The 21145-nt window shown below is 52.6% G+C and overlaps 7 protein-coding genes across 7 annotated transcripts, besides 1 other annotated feature; 1 reads left to right on the top strand and 6 right to left on the bottom strand.

Annotated features, from left to right (window-relative positions):
• Positions 1-21145: part of a sequence feature (contig 1.107 303..444822(-1)) that runs on past both edges of the window.
• On the bottom strand, positions 452-2848 carry ANIA_06275 (peptidase family M20/M25/M40 protein; the record flags this gene model as incomplete). The annotated part of the gene is made up of 1 exon (XM_658787.1): positions 452-2848. One exon carries the CDS (start codon positions 2846-2848, stop codon positions 452-454), a length of 2397 nt encoding a protein of 798 aa, XP_663879.1.
• Positions 4363-4862, bottom strand: ANIA_06276 (4a-hydroxytetrahydrobiopterin dehydratase; the record flags this gene model as incomplete). Its single annotated transcript, XM_658788.1, has 3 exons — positions 4363-4515; positions 4581-4643; positions 4713-4862. The coding sequence occupies 3 exons, from the start codon at positions 4860-4862 to the stop codon at positions 4363-4365; spliced, it is 366 nt and encodes a 121-aa protein (XP_663880.1).
• Positions 5562-8069, bottom strand: ANIA_06277 (putative MFS multidrug transporter). The gene is made up of 4 exons (XM_050611422.1): positions 7824-8069; positions 6188-7680; positions 6093-6137; positions 5562-6028 (listed from the first exon to the last, which is right to left on the bottom strand). Exons 2-4 carry the CDS (start codon positions 7662-7664, stop codon positions 5727-5729), a joined length of 1824 nt encoding a protein of 607 aa, XP_050466949.1. The 5' UTR covers positions 7665-7680; positions 7824-8069; the 3' UTR covers positions 5562-5726.
• ANIA_06278 (uncharacterized protein) lies at positions 10057-11821 on the top strand (the record flags this gene model as incomplete). The annotated part of the gene is made up of 4 exons (XM_658790.1): positions 10057-10927; positions 11013-11114; positions 11525-11602; positions 11790-11821. The coding sequence occupies 4 exons, from the start codon at positions 10057-10059 to the stop codon at positions 11819-11821; spliced, it is 1083 nt and encodes a 360-aa protein (XP_663882.1).
• ANIA_06279 (carnitine O-acetyltransferase acuJ) lies at positions 12110-14496 on the bottom strand. The gene is made up of 4 exons (XM_658791.2): positions 14358-14496; positions 14252-14297; positions 12503-14165; positions 12110-12452 (listed from the first exon to the last, which is right to left on the bottom strand). The coding sequence occupies exons 1-4, from the start codon at positions 14448-14450 to the stop codon at positions 12320-12322; spliced, it is 1935 nt and encodes a 644-aa protein (XP_663883.2). The 5' UTR covers positions 14451-14496; the 3' UTR covers positions 12110-12319.
• Positions 15236-18579, bottom strand: ANIA_06280 (protein rxtC). Its single transcript, XM_050611417.1, has 3 exons — positions 18428-18579; positions 16544-18236; positions 15236-16495 (listed from the first exon to the last, which is right to left on the bottom strand). The coding sequence occupies exons 1-3, from the start codon at positions 18498-18500 to the stop codon at positions 15472-15474; spliced, it is 2790 nt and encodes a 929-aa protein (XP_050466948.1). The 5' UTR covers positions 18501-18579; the 3' UTR covers positions 15236-15471.
• Positions 20156-21100, bottom strand: ANIA_06281 (uncharacterized protein; the record flags this gene model as incomplete). The annotated part of the gene is made up of 2 exons (XM_658793.1): positions 20156-20819; positions 20946-21100. 2 exons carry the CDS (start codon positions 21098-21100, stop codon positions 20156-20158), a joined length of 819 nt encoding a protein of 272 aa, XP_663885.1.

Raw genomic sequence — 21145 nt, 5'->3', positions numbered from 1 at the left:
CGTTGTTGATACGTTTTCTATAGAGGTGTGGATGAGGATACTTGGTACATTGGTCCTTGTAAATGGCTGAAGATATCAAACAAGTCAGTTCACACCGTATTACTATTTTGTATTGCTGGTATCCCATGTCTATTTTATTATACACAACAATGCCCCACACATGCAAAAGCCAAAATACAAAAATAAATCATGCAAACGCATACAGCGCGGGATATCTCGAGAAAGTGAAAGCTCCATCACAGCATATCAAATGCCTGGGTGGACAGGGAGATGAAACGGGATTAGAAATGGTATCATGCAGGAAGTGATCAAAGAAAGGAAGGGAAATGAGAGTGAACGCTAAGCCGCTCAGAATGCATGCGAGGTGGGAGTACTCGAGCCGTGAGAAACGAGAATTTCGGCGTGGGAACTTGTGATTCATATAGGGTTGGTGGTTCTGGTCCGGGTTATATTAGATATAATTTGCGCCGCTATACTTCGCGGGCGTATTCATTGGCCTGGTCGTGACACTCCGTACGGTCCGTGGAAGATGGCTCCGCGCGGAAGAAATAGGAGCGACGTCGCCCAGTGCCTGTTGAACGTCTTTCACAGGTGACGATGGTGGAGACTTTTCTGACAACGCAACTTGCGGAGAGCGATCAACGAATGCCGAAGGAATTTTCGGTAGGGGAATGTTTGGAGGAGGCGCGCTTGGAGGACCGGCAGTGAGCCCAGTCATGCTCTTCCGCCGCGCCATGACTATAGACGATGGACGGCTTGGCTGATCTGTCTTGCTGGGCTGATCAGAGTGGTTGGACGTATTCACGACTTGGGCAATGGGCATAGGTTGATGCGAGGCGCTTGGTACCACTGGTTTGACACTAACTCGGCGAGGCGAAGTTGATTGGCAAGGCAGCATTGCAACATGCTCTGGCAGATGCGAATAACGAAGACGGCTGCGGTCGCGTTCTCGAGGCACATTCGCAAGCGTATCTTCGGAATTTGACGTACGAAGTGACTTGTTGTTTTGATCCCGCCGTTCTGCCAGTTGGCGCTGCTCGCGGTTATCAAGTGGAATAGCGAAGCCGTCTCGACTGGGAGATTGCGGTGGAGATGAAAACATGGACACGGTATCAATTGAGGTATCATCTGGATGATCACCTTGGACAGACGGCAGCCGAGGACCCTGGTGCCTATCTTGTCGAGCTGCAAATCTTTTGCTAAAAAGTGGCACACTAAAGTTTGGAGCCGGCGGCGAAGCACTCCGAAAATGTGCCTCAGGGACCGCCGACTGCGCTCTAGGTATCTCTGCGGCTTCTGAACTTGTCGCCTGAGGCAGGAACATTGATTGTCGCTTTCTCGGAGTCGAGAAAGTCGGGCTAGCCGGACCGGCGACAGACAACGTTGGCTCTGCAATGATGCTGCTGTCTGGAAGAGGGGGCGATCCAACTGCGGCATAGAAGCGTGCGGGCTCTTCTTCTGTCTGGGCCGTGGACACCGAGCCTGCACGCGACTCGGGCTTAGGGTGCATAACCATCGACCGGCGATGGAGCGAAATATACGAACTCCGACGAGACTGATCCCCAACGCTAGAGTCTTTGTCCTCAAAGTTCATTGATTGCCGCGGTTGCAGGTAGACCGCCGAGAACCGGTTAGGGTCCTTCTTCACCATCTGTCGCATGCTAGGGGTGGTCCGCAATTGACTCTCCATTCCCTCGTCATACACCTTTTCAGAAACGTACTTTTTACCGCCCCGAGTCTCTATTTGAGCGCGGACCGCCAATAACCAAGAACTCATTTCCTCCGGGTCATTGAACACAAGAAGCATATTCCGCGCTAATCGCCGAGCGTGGGACCTGTGAAACCCAAACCGCGAGAGAATAGGCCTAGACGATTCGGCGGAAGTTGTGCTACTATCCTCCTCAGAACCCTGGGACACTTGCAGCACCCAATGCTTGCCGGGAATTGCGTCGCTGGCAAACGCCACGGACTTTGGTCCGAGAAGAAGCATCTTTTCGGGTAACCGGTCGTGTTTACCCTCGCCAGCGTACTGCAGAATATACCCGGATGTCGCAATAATAAAGGTTTTTTGGGTCCATTCGCCCTTTTCGACGTTCTCTGACAGAGCGCGTAGGTATTTTTGCTTCTCCTTATCAAGCTTCTTCTTCCGCGTTGTAGGTTCCTCCACGGGTTCCTCATTCGCCGGTTGACTGGCTTGCTGATCATTATCCCGCAAATTCGCTTCCCTTGCCCTGAAAGTAGCATGCAGGCGCATGATGGAATCGCTCGACAGGACCGGAGCCGGGAGAGTAGCATGCTTCAGTGATTGCGGATAAGCTTTGAAGAGTGGAGGCGGCTTCCACGCCACATCTTCTGCAGGTAATTGATCCTCTTCATCAGTCTTCGTTCTATGTTTTGGTTGCAACTTGGACCGTGGTGTATTTGTCGGCGCAGTGGGCGTGGCGGGAGTAGGAGCGACGGAAGCTACAGCAGCCCGAGGTGTTTCACAATCCTCTGCCTTGGGCGATGAAGGCACCGCTTCCTCGGCTCGAGACTCGTTCACCAGATCCTGAGCCTCCTCGATGCCCGAAAGCCTGACGTCCGACTTCCGAGCTGGTTTCTCGCGACTGAAGATATGGCGCAGGCTTGATCTGGAAGATTGCCGCTTAACATGCGGCGCCTGCAAGGGAACCCGCTCTGTTTTGTTGTTCTCAAAATCTGAAGGCCGAGGACGCTGCTTGAGGGGCGATGCGACATTGACAATCTGAGAGTTAGGACGGCTGAAATTGGTTTGTACATGCAAGGGTGCTACTTGATGACCTCTCCGTTCGCTGACAGACGGCTGAGATGATTTGGTGTTGAGGGACATCGCTCTGACGTTTTGCTGCTCTCCCCGTCGACCGACGACCTAGCGACGGAAATTATCCTTATAATACTCAGCAGGATTGGGAGGGAGATATATCAATGCTGACTTCGCGCAACATACGACGTCAGTTGTGCAAGGTATGGCCGTGAAACAATAAAAGGAGTGGTTGAGATGATCCGTAACGATGGCGGCAGAAGTCTGAATGATTCATTTGAGTAAATACATTCAAAGAGCGATCATAGATATCGTAGACGGGAACGGCGCGAGGAGCGAGATGCTCGGTAACCTGGTTAGTTAAGGGTATATATATCAAGGGAATGACTGGAAGTGAAAATCGCAGGACCGGTCGAAAGTTGCTGGCCCCATGCGCGCGGGATCGGAAGCTTTCTGAAAAAGAACGTGCACGGTGCGTAAAGCGTCGGCGCTGGACGTGGGCTTAAGTCGAGAACTGCTTCAATCAAACGCCCGTCCTCAACAAGTCCATTGTCGTCACTTATTCAGATGCCGAATGCCAGAAGGAGATGAAGAAAAGCAAAGGACCGTGAGGTGAGTGGGAAAACAAAGGGAGGATAGATGAGAGCGAGGAGCAGGCCAGAGGGTGACTAGGGAAAATCGCCCGCCTAGGAGGACCGGAAATGAGATGACTGGCCTGCCTTTGTGCTGAAATGAACTAAGCGCCAAATCCTATCCACTGCCGGGGTGTTGAGTCCGTTGACTAGAAAGGTGACTAAATTACTTAGGGTTATTTGTGATCAAGTCTGAAACGGTTCGGACGAATCCCGCAAGAACCGTGGGACTGAGACCGCAGTCGAGATCTATGATCTATGGGACTCATGGAGCCAACTCACAAGGCGAGATGGCCCATCTCGATTTGGTCTTTTAGATGAGACCATGAGATGGGGACTCAACCAAACTGAGTCCACCATCTGACACTTCATGGTTTCCTAACTTGTTTTCGAGTTCGGATAACCCCTGAATCAGCTGTTTCTAACCCCACTCTGGAAAACGGTTTTCGGCTGAGAGAAGCTCTAGAGCAGTTTAGCCCTGTGTGTGTCTTCCGCCCAAGCCAATGAGCTAGCGAAAATCGGGAATAGAAATGGAGCTGCTCGAGACCAGGCTCTTTCCGGAGTCTTGAGATCGCCTGCGAAAGGGGGATCAGCATCCGCCACAAGGATCATACGTCACTCGCACTTGCCTTGAGACAAATCGAGCACGGATTTGGTGCTTCGCATTTCCCCTGTCATGTCAGCCCTTGTTCCGGGATAGAGAAGAGGTAAGCTGCAAGTGCAGAGTGCAGACGAATCGAAGCACGGAGTCTGGGTCGTCAAACGTCAACCTGAAACTGAAAACGGTACCACAGGAATCGAGACAAAGTGAGGCTGACTCATCACCCTCCGTCTCCACCTCTTCCCCATAAGGATTAGATTGCGTGCAATTATGCATACGCAAATATGTACAAAGGCGAACAAAAGTAGCTTGATTACGATAATGTAAGTAGCATCCACCGATCCCAAAGCCTACGTCGCCGGTCCACACTTCTGGCCTTGGCCTTCCTGCACCGCGCCCATCAACTCTGCCGCCTGCTCGCAGAACTGTGCCATTGAGATATCCTTATCGGTGAGACCGCGAGGATGATGAGTGGTCCAGTGGACGTCCACGGACCCGATTCTCTGAAGCTCGCCGGTTAGCATGCGATGATACCTATTGCTCAGGTTCCGCGACTCCTGTGACTTACGACCGTCATTGTTGCATGGTGCTTCTTTGTAGCGCTTTGCGATGCAATCACATTCAAAAAACTCTGCGATACATCAGCTTCAAGTACTGAAATGGAGGCGGGTAAGATGAAGAAGAAGAAGAAGAAGCTTACGACGGCTTTGAAATAAGATCGAAAATAAAAAGTTTTCTTGATGCCAATCTTGTCCTCATCTAACCTCCACCCTTGATCCTGCAATCCATTCAGCTGCGGACGCAGCTGCTCTGGGTCAAATCCCTCGGCAAATTGAGGTTCCGAACTCATAGTTGAAGCCCTGCGGATGCTGATCCCGTTCTTCAATTGAGGTTGACGAGAGACGGTAGAGGGAGCACTTGCTCGCAGATACGGCAATTGAAAAGGAAGAAGTGGCTGTCGAGTCGAGTAATTGCGAAGACACGACGGACGGAAGCTTAATATTGACCTTCGAAGGTGTTGATAACCTTTAAAGGCGGGGTTCATTTTGCAGGGTGCACTGGTTGAGAGATGCAGAGCTCTTCCAATGACACCGCAGTCTCACGGAATCCTAGTTCGAGTCACATGACCAAGTGCACATCTAGACAGTGAGCGTCTGGCAATAATCCAAACATGAGCATAACCGAACATAGAATTATACTGTCAGACGTGAGGCTACAGTATAGCAGACTTGCCATTGGCGAGAAGATTCATTACACAGGTCTCAATTCACTATGGGCCATAAGTACGTGCAATCAATTAAAGCTTGGTAGCTAGAATAATCAGATGGGTCAAAAGCCAAAGGAGCAAGCTGAATTACAGATCAAGCGAGAATTGATTACAATGCGCCAGTGGATACCAAGCAAGTCTTGTATGCAATCAAGGCATCACGAAACCATAGCGATCTGAATATGGAAATGCGGGAAGGACCGCTTGAGAAGAACATTAGACGGATTAAGAGAAGTAGGGTACCGAAGCATCCCTTCACAGATTGTAAGGCAAAGAGAAACGCGAGAAATTGTCGACAAGGAGACCGGACGAGTTACTTCAGGGCAGCTAGTTGCTGTGACGAGACCAAGTTGGAATATCCGGGTATGGCTTAACTGATTCGGTCTCACACGTCGAAGTCAAATCACATTCATCATCATCGTCATGATTTTGAATCCTTGCAATTCATTACACCTCCGAGAAGCTCTGTCGCGCAGAGGCACTGCGCGAAGTGGGACGTGACGCCGCGAAGCTGTTCTGTCTGCTGCCCAGTGTTTGGCGGATACGCAAGTTCTGTTGCGATCGTGCAAAGGAGTTTGCCCTCGAGCCTGTCGGGACGCGTGAAAGTCTGCCAGTGTGGATTGCACCATGGCTTTGTAGTTCGGCCTTTGCGTCCGATAACTGTTGGGCGAAAGGCGACCTCTTGCGGAGTGTCGGGCCGTACCAGTAGATAGCGTACACGGCAATGACCAAGAGGAACGAGATGCAGACTAGAATAATGGTTAGGACCATTGCTGCTTTCCTTGGCGCAAAGCGTGAAAGGGGAATACTTACAGAGAATGGTAGAAGCATATTCGAGATGGTACTTGCCGCCGATGTCTGCAAGGTGATTAGCTTCAAGTACATACTTGTCAAGAGTCACCACTTACTCTGGAAGAAAGGTGTCGCAGGGATCGTCAAGACACCAGCAAGGAAATCTCTCGCCCAGCCGTTTCCGCCAGTGGCGGAAGCCGAGTATGGCCCATAGGCACAGATCATGTAGTCGATTGTTGCCATGTAAATGCTGTAATTGGCGATACCGACGATGGCAGAGAATACCATGGTGCCGATCCAATGAATGGGGGGTCCTAGACTAGTCCAAGCGAAACCAATCAACCCAATGGGTAGGCAGGGAGCGGTCCAGAGCAGCCACCAGAGACGGGATTCATACTGAGCCTGCTCATCATCAGGCTTCTCGCGTCTCTCCCTAATGTTTCTCTTAATGGCTGGGATGAAGGAAAACCACGCAATGAGGTAGCCCACGAGAATTGGAATGAAGGACAACCCGAGTGCAACAGTTCCAAAGCCCCACTGGTCGTAAACCAGGCCGAAGGACTGGATGAACATGAAAATCAGTGCGTCACTGAAGCCACTCAGAAGTGAAAGTGTCAAGACAATCGGCTCGGTCAAGAACATCTTGAAGGGACGGATCCAAGTAACAAGAATCTCCTGCATCGAGAAGCGCTCGCTGTAGGGGACGAGCTCATTGGGTCCGTAGATGTTCGGGTTCTCACCACTCTTCCTCATCTTCTTGGCAATTCGATCCATCAAGATGGTAGTCCGAGTCTCGGGGACGAATAACAAGTGTGCAATCTGAACGAAGCCACCAAAGATAAGTTGAATCCAAATGTTCCAGCGCCATGGCAAGTACGCTTCGACAAATCCTCCTACCACAGGCCCGATAACTGAGCCAGCAACAGACGAAAAAACAACACAAGCAACAGCATACTGCTGCTCATCCGCTTCCCAGAGATCGGCAATCATTCCCAGGGTCACTGAACCACCAGCTGAGCTCAGACCACCCAGAGCACGACCAACCATGATTGAGGCGAAGTTGGGCGCAAGTGCCACAGGAAGCTGCCAGACGTTGACAAGAAAGAGACTCGCCTGCAGGATCGGCTTGCGACCAAGCTCCTCACTCCAGGGTGCCCACAGCTCGCAACCAAAGGCATACAGGACAAGGAATATCATTGCACCACAACGCGCAGCTTGCATGCTTACGCCAAACTCTTCTGAAATGCCAACAAGAGCATTGGAATAAAGACTGGTGTTGAAGTTCATGGAAGTCTGAACGAGAAAGATCACTGAGATGACCATCCATTTCTTCCAGCTTGGCCACGCATAACCGAGTTGGTCATAGCAGTCGTCTTCGGTCAACTCGATCTTCTCGCCAGGCTTGTTCTCTAATTGATGTAGAGTAGTACCTGCCGTAGGGTCACGGGGAAGCTGAGATTTGCTGTCGAGGTCTGCTGTATCTTTATTTTTCTCAGTCTCGATAATTGCATCATCTTGAGACGTAGAGGATGCTTCAGGCTCTCGCAGTCTTTGCGAAGTTTCAATCTCCTTCTCGGAGAGTGGCGAGGCCATCTTGGTTGAATCACCACTGTCGGGCCCACGTTAGCATTGCCCTTATACGGACTGAACACAATGTCGATATATGAAGCAATAAAGAAACAGTGCGAGGTCATCCAGAGTAACAGATGGTCAAGAGCACCGAAAGCAACAGACGCATGAGATACTACTTACAACAATGACACTGGCCAGGGACTGTAGCACGCAAGATGAGGGTTAGGCAAAGATCGGCGTCGACGTGAGAGAGGGTAGAGGAACAGGAAGGTGGAGTGTCGACGAAAACGAGGAAGAGTCAGAGACAATGATGGGGGAATGACGAGAAGATAAAGAGTCGAGAGAGGGAAAAAGCGGGGGGAAGCGGATGTTAAAAAGAGGGAGGGCCGGGGAAGCAGAGAGAAGAGGTGAAAGAAAGAAAAGAGAGCTCGCGCCTGTCATCATGGTGAGCATGGAGGCAAGAGCCCCCAAAAGGGAAAGAACGGACAACGACCGCCGGTGTTGGCTGGACCCAGAGAGCGTCGATGCTACGTACCTTTCCTTGGGCAAGGTACCCCCCTTCCCCCCGCCTTCTTTAGTTTTTCTACTGCTAGCTTTGTGTTTGACTTTAGTGAGCCATATTCTCATGTCGATCTTCTTTGGCTGATTCCAAGGTCGAATCTCGAAACCGCCCCATGAAGATCTCGTGCCTTGGCGACTGATTCTTTGCTTTTGTTGTGTTATCCCATGGTACCTACAGTGCATATCGACGGCCTACAAAGTGTAGATTGGACAGAGGAACGGCTGCAGAGAGGCACACCACCGCGTTCGTCCACTGGCCTCCCGCAACAGTCTACAACTGGCAAAATGCGGTGGCCGCTTGACGCTGTTCTGGGCCGGAACCCTTCGTCGAGGCCGGATCGGGAAGGCCGAGCGGCGGGACTGGAATCCGGCATCGAACAAGTCGCACTGGCGCCAGCAGGTACTTAAGTGGTCGATTTTACGGAATGCGCCCAGAATCTTCATGCAATCGTGCAGTACGGAGTATCGAGATATCACGATATGGTATGCAGCATTACTGTCAGGCTGTCAGTCAGCGCACTGCGGTCGGTCGTACAACGCAAGGGAGGTCGGGATGCCTTAGGCCTGAGGTCGTGGTTCCCGAGCGGCGGTCGGACCTGGACTCCCAGGGTCGAGAGTCAAAATGATATGACAATGATGGATCCAACACTGTTGTTCTGGTTCGACGCAAGTGGCGGCCGACCTGAGTGGAGTGCCTGAAGTGTTAGCCTCTCGGACGTCTCCTGTCGTCCCATCTTCAAAAATCTTGCATTGGGCTTGATGGGAATCTTCTGCAGCTGATGACGTAAATGGCTCGTCTGTGCCCAAGATCCCTCGTCTTTGATCTACAAATTTACTTGGGTCAATCTTGACTATACTTGGCATCCTCCCTCAAGTTTGGGTGACAAGAGAAAAGGTCGTGGTTTATCAAATCGTGCCAAATTGTGCGTGGTGTGATTATCAAGTAGTGACAACCACACGGTTTGCCGACTGCAACCTTCGGGTTCCGTGGAGGTGGAGCACTCGCCTTGGAGCAGAAAATTTTGATGGAGATGTGGGGGGTTGGGGGGTTTCTCCATGGGCCACCGGCTCATCACAATCTCTCCAGAGTCCAGTCTCCAGGATTCGTAGAATTTCCCCATAATAATAGACACGAGTCGATCATATGCTGGAAACTCACACACCGGGCCCAGGACAGCCCGTGCTGAACGCAAAGAACTCTGAATCCGGAGTAGACTATCACCCATATCCACTGCTGAAGGTTTCCAAGCCGCAACGGTAGTATTAAGCACACGCTAAGGCGTCGTAAGACTAGCCACCAGAGCCAAGATGAACGACGCCAAGGATCGCAGATTCGCGGTGGTCAATCGCAAACGCAGAACATCCCTCGCAAACGATCCGAAGTCTTCTTAGGTAACATCGCTGAAGGTTTCCCGACCGAGATGCGCGATCGTCGCCCGTCTCCAGATATTTTCCACGTTGAATGCGACCATCGATTCCCCGACATTCCAGGATCCACTGCATGCACACTTCTGAAGAGGAAGAAAGAGACCAGAAAATATATGGTCACGTGTAGAACCCAGCCTTACTAAGTCCTTTCGGCTGTTTCCGGGCTCTGGGCGCCCGCTAGTATGTATCCGGATAAAGCGGCTGGCGGCTGTGGCCGTGTTTTGTGACCGCCTACTGTTTGCGGCCGCTCCCCTCAATCTCCAGGCTCCAGGCTTGACCATGGTCCATCAGTCAGCCCAGCAAGATAGTGAGAGCTCAACCAACTCCGTCATCATAAGCGTACCGCATTCGCAAATACACTACATTTATTTCATCCTCTGCTTTCGGATACTACGAGAGTTTGATCGTTTGACCGACCCAGACCATGTCTCCGGACATCAATTCTCTACCTCCTTCTCGCTCGGCATCTGCTTCCCCACGCCAACGACGGACTCTCTCCAGTCTATTGGACGCCGTTCCTTCAACCGGCGCCAGTTCGACGTCGACGAGCCATAACAACAACCACTTCAACAGTAGCACTATGGCCTCCGAGCTACCGCACCGCCATCACCCGATCTCGGTGTCGGAGCGTCGCCGATCTGGAAACGTGAACGTCAACAGTAGTGGCAATAGGCTCAGTGAGTCGATCGGCGATAACCCGTCGGCCTCACCGTCTGATGGGCCCCGGTCGAATATACTCAATTTTGCCGCGAGCCCCGTTAGTGGCTTTGGTGATCCTCATCACCACCGCGCTCCTTCGCTTGGGGAGCTGCATCAGGAACTAGAGCAGGAGCAAGAAGCCCAGGTGGTAAGGCAGACAGCTTCTTTTTCAGCGTCTTTGATGGTTGACAATGCCCAGAACCGGCTTCTTCAAATTATCAGGAACCAAGAGCTCCGGATTCAGCAACTTGAGCAACAGCAACATCCGCAACAGTCTGCAATTCTTGGCGACGCTACGAATTCTACCGAGCACTCTGTCTCGTTTCCCCACACAAATTCGCTCTCCAACTTTGCGGGCAGCCGAACTTCGACTCAGTTGCCTTCTTCTTTGTCCAGCCGCCGCCCGAGCCAAGCACACTCCCCGAGTCTACGGCCGACCGATTTATCCCGGGACGCATCAGAGTGGGTCGCCGTCCCCGGTGACGGATTAGGACGGCGGGGTAGCCTAAGCCGAGAGGAAAGCAGCTTTTTCCAAGCCGAAGCCGCGTCGCTTGCAAGGGAAAACCAGATGCTACGCCAGCGAATTCGGGAACTAGGTGCGTGATTTTCTGGCCTGTCTAACGATGCTCGAAAGAAGCTCAAACTTAAATGCCATAAATTGTCTCACTAACACTGACACAGAACGCCAATTAAGCGGACAAAGTGCGAACATCATGACCTCTTCTCGGATGTCCGGCAATGCTAGCGTCAGAGAATCCCAAGCAGCAAGCGCAGAATCTGACGGTGAGTTGTCAGACAAGACTTGATTGGGCCAGTACGTTGTGGGAGACTCCTTGACTGCCGCCTCAAGAGTCGAGAGACAAGAGTCAAGACTTTATCTATATTTTCCCGACCTGGAAATGGAACGAACCCGTCGGTGGCACTGGTGGAACGCCGACCGTCGACAAGATGCGCATGGGGGCTACGTGCCGAGTTACTCAAACCCCAGATGCATCACCAACGTAACCCAGGGAACTAGCGTAGTGTTGCACCATCATACTACCGGTCATTGAATGTGACCCTCAACATCAATTACACCCATCACTATCTGCTAGCGCTTATACCAGTCTGGACCGGATATGTCCTTGGACCTGACTATTTAAAGCAACAGCATCATAACGAGCTCAACTCAACATGTATCTACCAAAACATAGATATCCCAGTCGAAGATAAAATGATGACTCGATATACACCGCATCGCTCTCTTTTCCATTCTCCAAGTTTTTTACGAAGTAAGCATAAGAATCAGAAAACACGTGTACCAACCACGCGAAACGCACCCCTTACTTCCTACTCGTACGCGTACGTGCCTCTGTACTTACTACAGGACTTCAAAGCAAGGGGCCCGCACGCCCAAACTGCTGTTTCAGCCCGAGTTTCACTTTTACGCCAAGTACGTACTCTGTACTACGGTCCTAGAACCTGAAATCAAGCGCCCGCTCTATGCGTGATCTCTCGCGTGGCGTGCAGATCAAAACCCTAACCCGAAATTTGTTGGATATCCGTCGTAGTCTGAGTTAGCAGAGCTGTGTTTACATGGACCCCAACTGTTAGTAGGGGGTGAGTAAAAATAGTACCGCATTCTCCAAACCGGACGACGAACCCAAGCTAGGCTGAACTTCAAATGACCTAGTACCTTGAGAAGGGGGAGATTTGATTATTGGAATCTATTTACCGAGTCTGGTTATTCGGATAAGACTACCAACAAAGCCGTTTCCTACAAGCAAAATATGCGGTTATGCCATAAAAGATATCAAATAGAAATATATGACATAGAATACATCAACATTAATATCAACTGGCTAGCTAGAGCAGATATCTCTTAAGGGACAAACACAAACTTCTATGCAATTGTATGGCCATGACGAAACCGAATCGTCTAGGTTTTTTACAGCAACGAGACAAAACAGTCTTTGCAGGATGAAAGCGGAAAAGAAGACAGAGCTGGTCTACAGCTTGGCTTTCTCGGCCTCGGCGGCAAGATCCGGCATCAGCATGTCACGGATATCGCCTGCCGCCTCGTTGAGATAGTAGCTCATGCGCTCGGCGCCGATGCGCTTGCAGACGATGTTGAAGTTAAGGCTATACGAATTAGTGCTTTGATATAATTTCAAAAGTAGGTGAGGGCTTACCTGTTTTCGTTGATCATGTACGCAATTCCAAACCCATCATCGATAACCTGACTCCATCCATAGCCGTTGAAGTACTCAGAGCTAAGCTGGGAGGTAGACAGGTACCAGGAGCTGCTGTAGGAATAGGCTGGGTCGGAGAAGATAGCAGGCAGGGGCTCGCCCTCACGAACAAGCTTCTTGAGACCGAAGAGGTGGCGGTCAACACCCTTGCCGTCGCTGGCTTCGGCAGTGTACTTGGAGTGAGCGGCGAGAGCAGTCCTGAAAAGACGGACAGCTTCCTCACGGGGAACAGAGGAGTTGGTGATTGCCTTGCAGAAGGCAACGCTCTCGTCAGAGACAGTGCGGATGGTCTCTGTGCGACCCTCGGCAAACTTGCGGGTGGAGGCAGACTCGTAGGTTGGGCGGTTCTTGCCATACATCTTGAAGTAGGCAAGTTGGATGATCATCTGCACGTACGCGTCGGGACTGCACTTGAACTTCTTGATCAGGCCCTTGCCGTAGCCCTGGTAAGCTTGGACGCGCAGTTCGTGGGCGGCAATCTGCTGGCGGTGTTCCTTGGCCGCAACGTCAATCGCTTCCTGAACTTCTTCATTTAGGTGGAAGTCGATGGGCCGGGGATCGGGCAGGTTGGATCGCACAGGCTTCGCTGAGAGATCAATCTTGTTGTTGAAGATAAGGGCATTGAGGTGGTCGTTGAGACGGTGGGTTGGGCTGCCATCCATCATGCTGTGCTCTCCCATAAAGCCTGCAGTACCGTTCTCGTTGACGATAAACTGGAGGGGCTTGTCAAACCAGCGGTTGTGGCCATCACCATGCCAGTATTGCTCCGCACGCTCCTCGAGGGTCACGGGGCTCGCATCGTCTAGACAGACAACGAAGCCACTAGACTCAATATCCCGCAGAGCATTGGCGTTGTTGGGGTGAGCTTCCAGGAGCTTCTTGCGAGCGGCAGTCCAGTGGTCGCGGTTTGCAACAGTAAGAACACCAACAGGGGGCGCCTTCTTCGCGATCTTGTAGATGCGCTCGAATTGCTGTTCCAGCTCTGACACGTTGAGCGGGCGACCATCAATGACCACAGGTACCTTGAAGAACTGGTTCTTGCGCACCACCACAATATGCTGGTTCTCCTCAGCAGGGTACTTCTGAGGGTAGTCGGCAGGCTCGGCAGGAATTCGGCAGCAGTTGAACATGTACTGGTACGAGCTCATGGCCTGAGGGATCTTGCGGAGGTACTCAGGCTCAATGGAGCCGTTGTCGACTTGACTCTTGAACTCAAGCGCCGCAGTAGTGATAGCAGCAGCACGCTTAACCGGGTCCCGGCGGGCGCGGTCATCACGGTATGAGTAGAAGTAGGAGACATAGGGGATCACGGGGTCCCGGTAACCCAGGTAGGCGGCATTGTTCCACCACTCAGTGAGCCAGTTCTTGTGCTTGGGGTCTGCAGCGCGAGCAAGCAGCCGTTCCTGCAAAGTCTGACCTGCGCCGCCAGGGCGAATGAACTCCTCCACGGCCTTCTTGGTGTTCTCGTACTCGGCCTCAGACACGACTGCGTGCACAGACTTTAGGTACCGACGACCGGTCTCCTCCAATGATGGGACTGGTAGACGCGGTAGCGAATCTTCAAATCGGAGCATGTTTCCCTTGGAGAGATCTTCTTTGTATCCTGTTCCGAATCAGCAAGCTGCGTCTACCTCTTGCACACCCACCACGTAAGGTCGAGAGTGCATCCAATGTGCATGTGATTCTTACCCTCGGGGACAGACGAAGCCTTGCGCCGCGGAGCCATTGTTGAAGCCTGATAATCTGTTAACCAGACTCCGATATCTGCAGGGTAAAAAGAAAAGAAGTATCCTACCACTGAAGATCTAGCGAGAAGGGAATTTGTCGGAGCGAGACGGGGGCGAGCAAGAGTAGAAGAGAAACGGCTCCGAGCTGCCGCTGTAAACATCACTCTCGTTGTGGCGGGGTGACGGGAAAAAGGATAGTGAGAGGAGATGGAGGGAAGGGTGTTAGTTTTAAGAAGAAACGTTGCGGAGGGACGAGCAAGAAAAAAAAGATAGGACGAGCAAGAAGAAGACGAGAGGCAAGATGAGGCCAGCGAGAGAACCGAATAATGAACCTCGGCTGAATGGGCCGGTGGATCATTGGAATCATTACCGTATCAATCTGTCACTCTTGCTTGCAGATACCATCATCGTGGTTGCGTAATTTGGTAAATTCTGGTATTACAGATACACCGCGGGGAGTCGGAGGACGCAAGCAGCCCGTTTTGGGCTTTCAGCCTCGGTCCGATCATATGACCCTGTCATTCATATATAATGTTGGATATCATGGGTTTGGTTTTATTGTCAAACTATTCGAAATCAATATCATTCTTAGTAGTCACCAAAGAAACTTTAACGAAAAGAACAAGACCCATACATATAAAGTATGTTACAGCGGCAAATTGCCACCCATCAACCAAACCAGAATGCGGGGAGAGCTCCAGCCCTTAGACAAGGCCCCAGCGATAATCTTGCTGATGACGTTCTACAGCATTCCATGGGCCAGCGTCACTGCCCAGGAGGCATACTTCCGCAGAGGGATCGTTATCGTTATTTCCATTATTTCATTAATTCCATGGATTATAGAGTATAGACTATAGACTAAAGTTTTCGTTCCCTTCACCCGTTGCGTCCGTTGATCCGATCCGCATGCGTCTGGACGAATCATGACGTGGCACTGAACATGGGTAGTATATAGACATCGATCCATTACTATACGGGAGTGAAAATTAAGTGATACTATCAAAGAAGGGGGAACGAACGTAAATAATCAAACTGCTGTAAATTAACAAGCCGCCCAGAATCAAGAACAGAACCAATAGAACCAATAAACAAACTCGCGTCACGCCTCGCTAGTACACAATCAAAGAAGATCAAGCAGGATAGAAGCAATAAAACACAAGATAAGAATTATAGAATCGTGCCTCACGAGACAATAGGCATCGCCGAGGCAGGCTGATCTTGGCCCTCGATCGCCTTGGTTTCCCGCCGTGGAACCTGGACGATTCCACTGCGGAGCTGATCTAGCTTCACCACCCCGGGCCCTGTACAGATCCGCCCGGACTGGATGGCGTTGCGTAGGCGTTTGCGCCTGGCCTCTCCGCTGCGCTCCTCCGCCCGCCCGACACCCTCGTCTACCCACTCGATTCGCAGTACTTTAAAGCTCATGCCATCGTGATTCTGCTCCCAGACCCGCGACTTCAGGCCAAACAGCACGCTGCTCTCATATCGTTCCAGTTTGGGGAGGATGAGTAATGTGATGTGGAGGTCTTTGCCGGACGGCGGTGGCGGAGGGATCTTGGGTCGCTGGTCTCCATCGAGGCCCATGTCCTTGGCCGTCTTAGGAGCGTGCTGGAATGAATCTTTGATCTCCAGATCGAGCATGTCGGGATCCACATCTTCCCCCCAGGCCCCGCGGATAAAGCCCGAGTGGATCGCCGCTGCAACTGGGTCCGAATCGTCTGTGTAGATACCAGTGCCCCAGAGAGCGCGGCGGGCGCAGATTTCTTCGCGGTGGCTGTTATCTATCCGGAATCGAGGGACACGGATGGTGAAGGTGCAGTTCTCCTTGCCATCAAAGCGAGGAAGGGGCAGGGGAGTCGTTGTGTAGCCGAACTTGGCACTCTCCAATGTCGCTTTTGCAGTCGGTACTCCGATCCGTGGAGCATATAACGTCGACCCGAGATGCTGCCGAGGAAGATGAGCGACTCTCGAGAGCACAGGCTCTATCGTAACAACCGTCCTTGGTTCGCGCATTGACGTCATGGCAGTGGAAGCTGCGGTCCGGGGCACGTGGTGGTGGTGATGGTGGTGATGGTGGTGGTGAGGATGTGCAGTTTCTGATCCAAGTCCATCATTCGATCGATGAAACATATTCATGCCCAGTGGTCTGTGGGAGCTGCCGAACGGGGAATGCTCCTCTTCAGGTTTATGATGGTGGTGATGGTGACTGGAAGATATTAGTATCAAATCCACGTTAACGAGTTCAACCACTTACTGATGGTGGTGGTGGTGATGCGCAGCGCGACTTCGTCGACCACCACGCGTAGATCCTCCCAGGCGTACGTCTACAACATCCTCACCATCCGCGTGATTCTCTTCCTCTGACTTTCTTGGGCGTTTCCCGGTAGCGGAGCTAGGCCGAGCAATCTTACTCTCATCTGTTTGCTCAGTATTAGTGGGTCGAGCGGTTAAACTGTCACGCTTAAACGGACTGGCGGTCATCGGTGTCGAAGGTCCGCTGCCCGTGCTTGTAGCCGTAACGCCGCCAACACCGCTCCCAATGCCGGCAAAGACCCGCCCTAGTTCGCTCTTGATTCCCGATTCTCCGGCAGGACCAAGTATTTGAGCTTGTGCACCTTGTACGGCTTGGGGCAACGGAGAAGCTCGGCCCTGTTTTGCATTTAAACCGACCCCAAGAAGATTCCGATGGTGTAGCAACTCGTCGCTGCCCTTGCGAGGTTGATCATCCGCAACAGAGTGTGCAAACGTAGAAGATGGACCAGAGGAGGTCCCGCCGTATAGATGAGATCCGCTGTGTCGTTTGTTGAGGTACGCTGGCTGATCGCGTGGGGAGGATGTCTTAGGGCCCTGCTGGGTCTGGACTGGGAGCGGCTGGCGAGCACCTCCGGGCTGGGAACCTAGAGTCTTGGTGTAATTCTGGATCGCGCCGAAACCGAAGCTATAAGAGTTCTGCTCCGCCGTCGACAGCCGTTTCGATTCCGGCGAAGCTGGTTGCGAACGACCTATTTCCCACGCTGATGACGAGCTCTGCCGACCGGCTGTTGCGTCGCGGTCCGCGTACAGCGACCCATACCTTGAGGGTGCAGCGCCTACCTTGTTTTCTGGCTGTGACATACCCCGTTCTTTGTCTCGACGACCCTGCTCCTCAGCCTGACGATCACCATACAAGCCTGCATACCGACCGTGCTGGGAATCATGGCCCAGATACGAGGATGCCCGCTGGTGCGACGCTCCAAATGAACCCTCTCCAGGAGCAGCTGCATGCCGTGAGAGCGGGCTGTAGCCTGGAGGCCGCGGCGGAGGTTCAAGGTGTTGTGGCTGGCTATTTGGTCGGGGTGGCCCGCTAAAGCTCAGCCGACGAGTCTCATTACCGTTATACGACGGCTCGGCCGGGGAAACCTGCGGCGACGGGTGCGCAGAGCTGGGCTTACCCGAATACTGCGGCGCGGACGGTAGACGAGACAGACCGCCGTATTTGGGCTGCTCGGCAGCCGTCGTCGGAGGGCCGCCGCCAGAGCTCGATCGATACGGTCTGCTAGGCTGATTGTTCCTCGAATACGGCTTTTCAGGGGTCTGTGATCGGCGAAAGAGGGGGTAATCGTGTTGCGCAGGTCGAGCAGGAGCAGTAGGAGGAGACATGGCACTTGGAGCCGCGGGCGGCGGCGGCGCGCTGCCGAACGGGCCGGAGGAAGCGGGAAGACGCGAGAAAATAGACGAGCCTATATCCCGCGGTGGTCGGTCAGCGTCCGAGCCTAGCATGGCGGATATCGACATGCTGCTCCCAGGACGATGATGGGCCGCGGTGCTGGGAGGCTCACGCGACAAGAATGGTGTGGAGAGGGAGGAGGAATTTCCCGATTGACCGCGCGACGGGTAATGCTGCGGTGGAGACGGAGGAGGCATCCGACGAGCGCCTGACGAAGGAGCGGAGGACTGATCTGACTGGCCTGGATGATACATACGAGCGCATGTTAGCAAATGGTAAAATAAACAGCAATGTGAGAATTCAGCGCGTAAAGGTGGCAGAAGATAGATGCCTGGGCGTTGTTGGGCTGAGTTGGCTCGGGTACTCCGCGCCGGCTAAACTCGCTTCTCCTGGCGAAGACAGTCAAGAGAGAGCGAAAAGCCTGACACTCACCAGGAAAGGCCGAACTACCGCTGCTGCCCCAGGACCTCCGTCGGGAGTGGTCATGCGACTGGGGAGGGTTCATATCGCATGGGCGGACGAGCAGCGAAGCGAGACCCAACGGGGAAGGACAGCAAGGGGAGATGAAGCGACGCGAAGGACGCGGGCGATGAGAGAGGTGGAAAGAAAACACGAGCCGAGCTGGGATTTGTGGAGGACAGAAGAAAGAGAAGGGTGATGAGACAGATCAGATGGGAGACGGGAGGATCGAAGGACCTCTTTGGAGACGAGACAATGATAGGTAGTGAAATGTGATGGATGATGAACAACAAGCGCAACGGCAGATTCCACGCTCCAGTAGTGCTACTAAGGTAGTGGGTTCGGGCTGGCTGCTCAGCTGAGCCCCGTGACTGCTGCTCCCCGTGATTGGCCTCCGGAACGCGATGCCCTGGCACGCATCACTAGTTCTGATCGGGGCTAGCGCTCCCGAGCGTGCCTCAGGCGGCAGTCGATCAGGAGCTGCTGGACCGGGGCTTCATTGGCTGGGGCTGAGTGGGGCTGAAATCCAATGCAATAAGGGATAACGTGACCAGGTGGATATAAAGAGACAGTGCAGAGGTACATAAACAGCGTTCCCTGTAGCAAAAGACTCACCCGAGTATATTGTGTGACGGTCGCGATTCCCACGGTAACGAGGGTCAGGATTTGCATCCGCCGCCGAACTATCATCTCGATGAGCCCGCCTCCGTGAACCGTGGGTCGTCTGTGAGACGTGATACATGTTGTCCGCCCTCCGACGTGGCGTATACCCATTATCAGCGGAATGTGGCGTGAAGTCAGGGGCGCCATCTGGCAGTAAGTGATTGTTTGTGGCTGACGATGCTGATCGGGGCGTTTCGTGACGCGGTTTGTCGGGCTGGTTGTAGAACGGACGCAACGGTCTGTGCGAGTACGGAGAGGAGCCTGATGGAATAACAGTAGCAGCAGGGCCAGCGCTGGCGGCCGCGGCGCCAGCAGCGACAGAAAGAGCTGTAGGAACCGGGGGGAGTGATGCAGCAAAGCGATAGTCGTGAGCCTGTGTTGACAGCGTATGTGGAGGATATGTCGAGGGCGCGGGATAGTGCTTCTGGTAATTCGTCATTGTTGAGTGCGAGATTATCATGTGTATTAGACGCTAGCAGTCGAGAAAATAACACGCATCGACGAGGGAAGAAGAAGCAGGATGGAATGATCGCGAAGAGGAAACTGTTTATTTGGGTTGGGGAAGGGGAGAGAATGCAAATTACGGTGAGAAATAACCGAAGTCAAGCAAGGACACAAAAGCTCTCCACGCGACAGAACTCGCAGCAGCTATAGTAGCAGTCTAGCAGTCTAGATCTTTTGGAGACATCAGAAGAAAACTGCCTGCGCCCAGCCAATCAGATAGTCCAGCGACCCCCTAGTACTGCAGAAGCAGCGGGGAAAAAGGTCCACGGGCGATCCGCCAGATTCTGCGGTGATGCCGGTTTAAGGCATCGTTGGGCTCCGTCCACGGTCGAGCATCCTTATTCTCCACTCAGAGCAGGCCCTTGTATGTATGATTTGCAGTCAACGTGGCAGGCTGGAAGGCTACTAGGTTGGGTCGCATTACTCCTAACTCTGGGGGGCGGGGGGCGCGTATAGTTTATCGACAAAATTTGTTCAACGATATGGGTATAAAGTATGATACATGATCTTATTGAGATCGACGGAGTACAAGCATTAGGATGATCCTTTTATAGCTCTTGACACATCGTCTATCAATGACAGCCGTCGACATCCTCTCCCAGAGACCACTACTGTAACCGGCCGCAGGATAAGGTCCTGCTCCGCGTTTCGAAATGAGAGGTACCCGCTCTTGTTTAGGGCCTCTAACTGCCCAAAGAGCAATGGCCACGCTCTTTGCAGCGTTGTCTGGACGTCCAATAATAATATGAATGTTTGCGTCGAGTCTTCATCAAAGAGGCCGACCGGCACGATCTCGGCCTTAGCACCGTGTTTTTTGGTTGAGTTGATATAAGCCGGATTCCGTGCATCCAAATTGGTCTGAAGAGATTGAAGATAAACGCTCTGCAGCGTGTGATCGTCATTGAGGTTGAGCAAGGAGCTCCCAACAAGTAATTCGCGATCCCGTTGCCACAAATCGACCTTGACGCCAGTACACCCTGAAGCAAGGATATACTCGACGGCATCACCCGTCACTCCATCTGTCTGGAGCGGAGCGTCATACTTGCAGATAGCTGATTGATCAAGCTCGAGCCCGAGCCCGGGCGACCGGCCAATCGTTTCCGGCGTCTGAATGAACCCAGGCAGATCCTGCGTATAGACCTGCTCTAGAAAATAAGACATGATATGCGGCAACTGGACCAATGATTGGACAATCAGACTAATTCAAGGTCAGACCATCCAACCGAGCTTGATTAATTTGTCAGGATCAACTCACAAGAACATCAATACAAGACAAAGCAGAGGCAGACCACGCTCCCTGCATTGTCTTCCCACGGCCGCATACCATTTTCGTGCGAATGCAGTGACCTCGGGATGACAATCGGTGTCAGCTGGATACGCACGAAGCGGATGGTCGTCGAGAAGGACCCAGGCGTACGAGTCGTACTCTTTCGTCTCGAGAAGCACCTGGGCTTCTACGTCTGATGACGACGGTGCCATGCTCGACTATCTCCAAGTGATATGTATGCAAGGTACCGTAACTAC

Source organism: Aspergillus nidulans, chromosome I, assembly GCF_000011425.1.
Source record: "Aspergillus nidulans FGSC A4 chromosome I".
Taxonomy (NCBI): domain Eukaryota; kingdom Fungi; phylum Ascomycota; class Eurotiomycetes; order Eurotiales; family Aspergillaceae; genus Aspergillus; species Aspergillus nidulans.
The sequence above is the reverse complement of the archived record's forward strand: the minus strand, read 5'-3'. Positions and strand labels throughout refer to the sequence as shown.

Bases quoted from the DNA above. Each gene is read 5' to 3' on its own strand.
- ANIA_06277 (XM_050611422.1), bottom strand. From the start codon at position 7,664: ATGGCCTCGCCACTCTCCGAGAAGGAGATTGAAACTTCGCAAAGACTG. The intron at 6,138-6,187 runs GTAAGTGGTGAC...ATCACCTTGCAG, and splicing joins TGCGACACCTTTCTTCCAGA to ACATCGGCGGCAAGTACCAT. The intron at 6,029-6,092 runs GTAAGTATTCCC...CCATTATTCTAG, and splicing joins ATATGCTTCTACCATTCTCT to TCTGCATCTCGTTCCTCTTG.
- ANIA_06279 (XM_658791.2), bottom strand. From the start codon at position 14,450: ATGTTTACAGCGGCAGCTCGGAGCCGTTTCTCTTCTACTCTTGCTCGC. The intron at 14,298-14,357 runs GTAGGATACTTC...ACAGATTATCAG, and splicing joins TTCTCGCTAGATCTTCAGTG to GCTTCAACAATGGCTCCGCG. The intron at 12,453-12,502 runs GTAAGCCCTCAC...TAATTCGTATAG, and splicing joins TACATGATCAACGAAAACAG to CCTTAACTTCAACATCGTCT.
- ANIA_06280 (XM_050611417.1), bottom strand. From the start codon at position 18,500: ATGAACCCTCCCCAGTCGCATGACCACTCCCGACGGAGGTCCTGGGGC. The intron at 18,237-18,427 runs GTGAGTGTCAGG...TGTATCATCCAG, and splicing joins CGGTAGTTCGGCCTTTCCTG to GCCAGTCAGATCAGTCCTCC. The intron at 16,496-16,543 runs GTAAGTGGTTGA...AATATCTTCCAG, and splicing joins CATCACCACCACCACCATCA to TCACCATCACCACCATCATA.